The 6,000-nt window shown below is 39.5% G+C and overlaps 1 protein-coding gene across 23 annotated transcripts in view; it reads left to right on the top strand.

Moving 5' to 3' along the window:
• Positions 1-6,000, top strand: part of Rims1 (regulating synaptic membrane exocytosis 1) — a 489,256-nt gene that overhangs the window by 172,355 nt on the left and 310,901 nt on the right. For 20 of the 23 annotated variants that reach the window (XM_029474748.1, XM_029474741.1, XM_029474765.1 and 17 more), the window contains one exon: positions 2,806-2,874. The exons of the other annotated variants lie outside the window; for them this stretch is intronic. In XM_029474748.1, coding sequence (XP_029330608.1) covers positions 2,806-2,874 — 69 coding nt within the window. The remainder of the gene's footprint in view (positions 1-2,805; positions 2,875-6,000) is intronic. 23 annotated transcript variants of the gene reach the window in all.

The following is a 6,000-nucleotide window of genomic DNA, read 5'->3' as shown; positions in this document are numbered from 1 at the left end:
CTCCAGGGAAGGAGGAAGACAGGGAGGATGAGATGGAGGGAGGGAGGGAGGGAGGGAGGGAGGGAGGGAGGACCAACATAAGGAGGGGAGGGAGAGGAGGGGGCACATGAGCAGTGGGGAGGATAATGGAGAGAAAAGATCAGGATCTATAGGCCCTTGATTTTCATGAAGGATTATTACCTTTTATAAATGACCCCCAAACCCAGTTATATAGAATTTCATGGGCAGAAATTTGAATTCTTTTGTAACAAGAGAAGCTGGGCATGTATGAGGGTGCTGAGCTATCAAGCCTTTGCCAATAATTTATGGTGCTCTTAGAGCCCTTCACGAGGGCGTGGTTATGCTCTTAAGGACAGGTAGTCATTTCCTTCCAGATACCACGACAAAACTCCCCCTGAAAACGTCTTAGAAGAGAAAGGGTTTACTTTAAGCTCACGATTCCAAGTGACTCTCCATCCTGTCAGGAGGAGAACAGCAGGAGGAGGCTGAGGGAACTGGTTATATTTCATCTTCAGTCAGAAGAGAGCAAGAGGCACATGCTCATCAAACTTAGGTAGCTTTTTTATTTCCATCAGGTTCAGGGCCCACTCTGCCTGTGAAACGGCATCACTCACGCTAGGCTGAGACTTCCGACATCAATCAGTGTAATCCAGGTGAACACCTGCAGACATACCTGATCTAGACAGCCCCTCATTGAGAATCTCCCCAGGCCCTAGTGACAAGTAAAATTAAGCATTGCAGGACATATGCAGTCAATGACTTTATGTTCGCCACATTTCATTCATTGTGAAGAACAAATGAGTTTTAGAAATGCTCATTTTTTACTTTAATGGCTAAGGTTAGATGAGAAAAAGACACATAGAGAGCTAAGAAAGCATCACCTATTTTGAGTTTATGTTTTTATTTACTTATTTGTTTAGGTGAATGTGTCTGTCTGTCTGTCTGTCTCTGTGTGTGTCTGTGTGTGTGTGTGTGTGTGTGTAGGTGCGGTGTGAATTCAGTAACTAGATCTTGTTCTCCACCTTGTTCCTTTTGCTGTTTTGTTGCCATATGGTATCCTAGTTCAAGCCAGTTTAACCATGACTGCCTCCTGGGGTTGCTTCGGACTACACAGCCCACATCACCATAGGAGCGCCAGGATTGCAGGCAAGAACCACGTCATCTGTCTTTCTGCATTAGGCCCAGGGATCCAAGTGGGTCATGTTTATGTGGCAAGTGCTGAGACTACTTTATTACGTACTTTGTTCACTTCATTATTTACTCAGCATTTATTTTATGATAAATTAGAATCTATCAACATAAAAATTTTTGTATCAAAATGTACATTTTAAAAGTAATATAATTTCTTTCAGTATTTTTTTTCATTATAATTCTTATATTCAAACACACAGTTAGGAGAATTTTGGCAGTTTTCATCTTCCATGCCCTTCTCTCCTTCAACTCCCCCTCTTGAATCAGGAAATAAATTAAGACCTATGGAAAGTTGTAGTCAAATGGTAGATTGAATAGTGGTGTGTGTGTCTGTCAATGTTTGTATATGAGTTTGTGAATATGTGTCAATGTGTGTGTGTGGGGGGGTGGCTGGGTGTGTGTGTGTATACCACAATTGAACCAAATAGAAGAGGTTGGAGTCACCCATACAGAGGAGACATTCGCACTCAGTATCTTACAGCCAGGAAATTGTTAACAGTGTTTAAGTGCAGTAAACTCAGATTCTTTAGTATGCAACTGCTACAGATATAACCTTACCTTGTAAAAGTTAAAGGTTCAAAGATTGTATAGTTTATTAGGCAATAGGGTATACTTTTATTTTTTTTTCACTTTTTATATTTTGATAAAAAAGAAAACAAGCAACAGCAAACACCAAAAATCTGTTTCTTGCAAATTAGGAACAAGATATAGTTTTTCTTTGCAGGCAAAGAAGACAGTAGTGGCTGTTGGCACTCTAGAAGGCTACACTTGTATCTTTACCTGTGCAGAATCATCTCCACTTGCTCTGTACGATAGAAAACAAAGTAGCATTTCTTCTGAACACATTTCTTATGACCTCATAGACTAATAACAAACGTACTGGGTTCCTGTGATGCTGAACATTAAGTTCATAGAAAAACACCCTGATATTCTCCCCCCTCCTCTCTGTCTCTCTCTGTCTCTCTCTATCTCTCTCTGTCTCTCTCTCTCTCTCTCTCTCTCTCTCTCTGCCTGTCTTTCTCTCCCTCTCTCCCTCCTTCCATCCCTCTCTACCACCCCCTCTCCCTCCCATTCTCTTTCTCTCTTTTTGTTAAATGCTAGGTTTTTCATGGTGACTCAAACCTAGTATCCTAGTATTCAAGAGGCTGAAGCAGGAAAATTTTTATAAGTTGGAGGCCAGTTTGGGAAGCATAGTGAGTTCTAGCCCATCCTGGGCTTAAGAGTGAGTACCTGTCTCAATAAACAAACAAAGATAAATAAAGAACAGTTGAGCTGTGATCTTACAATTTTTACATAGACTTCACAGCATGGCTTCCTGGTCTTTCTCTCCATTCCTTTCTTTGTAAATGTCTCCCTTCTCACTTTTGGAACTCCCAGACTGGCCTAAGAACATTCAGCAAAGCTGGGCTGTTAAAAGTATCTTTTCAGATTAGACCACTGTCTTCTTAATCATTAAAATAAAATAAAGACTCAGAGATCACACATGGGAAATGCGGACTTGACAAGTGTCTTGCTTACCTGCTTTGCTGAGCCATCTTAAAGCCCTGCTTGGATAAGCCTACAACTGCTTACCTCCAGCTGACTGAGTCTGTCTTCTTCTCCCTTGCCTTGCAGGAACATTTTCAGATGTGTCTGTGTTCCCAGAAAGCCAAGCAGCGAAGAGGGAGGCCCAGACAGAAACTGGTATTTCCTCTCCTTCCTGCTTTGGTCTGATTTTTTTTCCTTTCCTTTCCTTTCCTTTCTTTTCCTTTCCTTTCCTTTCCTTTCCTTTCCTTTCCTTTCCTTTCCTTTCCTTTCCTTTCCTTTCCTTTCCTTTCCTTTCCTTTCCTTTCCTTTTCTTTTCTTTTCTTTCTTTTTTTTTTTTAAGTTCTGTTTGCTCCCAAAAGACCTCTTGGATGATTGCCCACCAAACAGTGGCCCCATTCAGAGGAGTCCTGTGTGTTTTGTGTCTTCCCAAAGCCACCCCTGTCTTGCAACCTTACAGTTATGACAAACACAGAACTATGGGCATGTTGTTTTGCTTCATAGAATACATTGAAACATCACACTTTGGCCAGAAATTACTTATTAAAACATCACTGCTTGCCCACTATTTCTGTCATACGATCTGAGATATTTACATTATTAAACTTCCCTGAGGAGGAAAACAGCCTCCAGAGGGTCTAAAGGATTACACTTGAGCTCTTCATTTTATTGCCCATTTATATTTGGTAATGGTGTTGGTGAAAGGAAGCCTCTTTCTGAACAGGCTTCCTACCCACACTGTATTCTTAACTTACTAGTTCTAAGTACCTGGATATCATTGAGGGGCAGGTATGTGGTATGTGGTATGTGATATATATATATGTCACGTATGGTGACATGGTTTCATTGGTTTATTTTATACAGAATACTAATTTTGTCCAAGTGTGGCATGTTTCTACTGTGTATTTAAAACATTTCTGAATTGTATTGGTTCAGAATTGTTAAACAAATGTATTTAAAGCTGACATTGATTTAGCAAGGGGAAATATGATAAACATATAATAGTGCCACTGTCCAGTTCAAAGCTTTATTAATCTGTCCCCAGATTTGTCCAGTATTATTAATGGTGATCCTGTTGAAAATAGGCAGCCCACTCACTGAAGCAGTCAATAAGATGATCCTTTTGGATAAACTCGTGCTTATAATTCATGTCTTAGCTCTCCTTGCCCTTCTAAAGCATGTTTGCTTGCTCCTTGGTCTCCATCAAAGCTCCTTACACAGTTTCCTGGCTTTGAGTTTGTAGTAAGTGGTCTAGATGCTATTCAGTGCAGCTTCCACTCAAGGTTTAATCCTGGGCTGCAAATATGGATGGTTACCCCTGAGCCTCCCATGGTGCCCCACGGCTCTGACCTGGTCTTCAAGGCCTGCTCGTTCTGGTTGCTGCCTGATTTTCACTTTCTTTTCTGTTCCTTCCCACTGGGGACCACTGTCTAAGGCAAGAGGGCTGCTTGTTAGTGGATAGATGCTGTGTGTGCTTTTGCAGATTGTTACGTTATGATGATTTTCCTCTTCCGAATCCCTGCTGTGTTCATGTGAGAATACCGTCCCCCCCCCCTTTTACTTTGATGTGTTTGTCAATTATGTCTTCTCTGAACAGTGAACTTAGTAATGATTCTTCTCTCTTCTGAAATGATAACTCCAACTTTCAAATGTGTATTACTTTGTATTGAAATGGTATGTGAGGACAGATTATGCTGCCTACAGGATATCTGAGTCTAGTTTACTTTGAATCCCAAGAATTTTTGGCACAATTCCTTAAACCTGTTATTCAGTAAGTAATTATTCAGTGAATGATAATTTTTTCCTCTTTGTTCCAAAGTGCATGATGTAACTAACATCTTTTGGGGTATACAGATGTTGGTGTTTATAGTTTTTAGTTTTAGTTAAGCACATAATGGATATATTTAAAAAATCTAGATCTTGGGAGGCTATATTTAGAACCCTATAATGTTTTGTATAATCTAATATTTGACTCTCCAATTTAATCTTTTTCTCCTTCACAATAACATTGTGTAGTTTTATCTTGGCTCTTAAGAATTCTTATTGCTTAAAAAGAAATAAAATGAAAAAACAAAAACAAAATGAAAACCACCTCACAGTGAACTCTGGGATATATATATGTGGTTTATTTTTATCAACATTTTAAAGGTATTGTGTACAAGTATAAAGAACAGTTGATGCTTCCAAACCATAATGAAGTACTAGAAGGGTTAAATATGAGGCTTAGCTGGAAAACTGCAGTGCACAGGAGTCTTGAAGAATACTATAAGAAAATTTTAGTTTCCCAGTTTCTACCATGGCCACTGCTCACTGACGAAGGTGAAGGTGTACTTATTCTTAGCAATATTACATTTAATGTATGATCTTATGGTGGGTATAGAGCCATGGTAGAACAGTTGCTTAGCATGTGTAATGCTTTGGGTTTCATTCCCAGGACTGTGAAATGAATTGTAAAGTATGGGCTGGTGACTTCTTATATCCGCAGGGATATACGCAGAAGTTAGTGATAGCACTCTTCCTGGCCCTGTACAGCCAGCTCTGGGTCTCAACCTCTTCTTACTCTTCTTATCAAAGTTGTGTCTGGATGTAGCTAAATCAGTGTCAGGAGATACAAGAACATCCCTTTGCTCCTGGATGCTCCTCTCATTTTCCTGCAAATCCATTTCAGCATTTCAGACACAGTGGCAAACTGCAGAATGAAAAAAATTGCCAAAGGGGCTTAGTGCATACATTCATCAACTTCAAGTCAAACTATTTTTTCCCTCCTTTAATATTTTAAATGTATTACCAGTAATTCTAGAAGAGACTTGCAACACAATAACATCTTCATTGTCCCCCTGGAGGGAATCTTTAATTGTTTTAAAAGGCAAAAACAATTGCATTCTTATAAATATATTCATTAAAATGTGCATAAATATAGTTATTCAGTGGAGCTATGTCAGCAGAAGCTGATGCTGTTGACTTCGTGCAAGAGCTTCGCTGGGGTAGGAGCAACAGTCTGATGCTGGTGCTTTAAATCTCCCAAGGCATTACTTCAGCAGAGTGGCTGCTTACAGGGAGTGGTATTTAAAGTTACACTCTTAAACCTTTTAAAAATACACAAAAAATATTTGTCTCATTTGCTGTTTCCATATCTTAATGATTATTTTATTTAAAGATTAAAATGAGCAGTGAAACAGTCCCAAGACTGCAGCACCACAGCAAGTTGACGTTTTCTGAGTATCAGCATCTTTGTTTGGTCTAGGTTTGTTTTTCCTTTACCTGTGTACGTGCAACCAATTGCAT

Source organism: Mus caroli, chromosome 1, assembly GCF_900094665.2.
Source record: "Mus caroli chromosome 1, CAROLI_EIJ_v1.1, whole genome shotgun sequence".
In the NCBI taxonomy this organism is placed as follows: domain Eukaryota; kingdom Metazoa; phylum Chordata; class Mammalia; order Rodentia; family Muridae; genus Mus; species Mus caroli.
The sequence above is the reverse complement of the archived record's forward strand: the minus strand, read 5'-3'. Positions and strand labels throughout refer to the sequence as shown.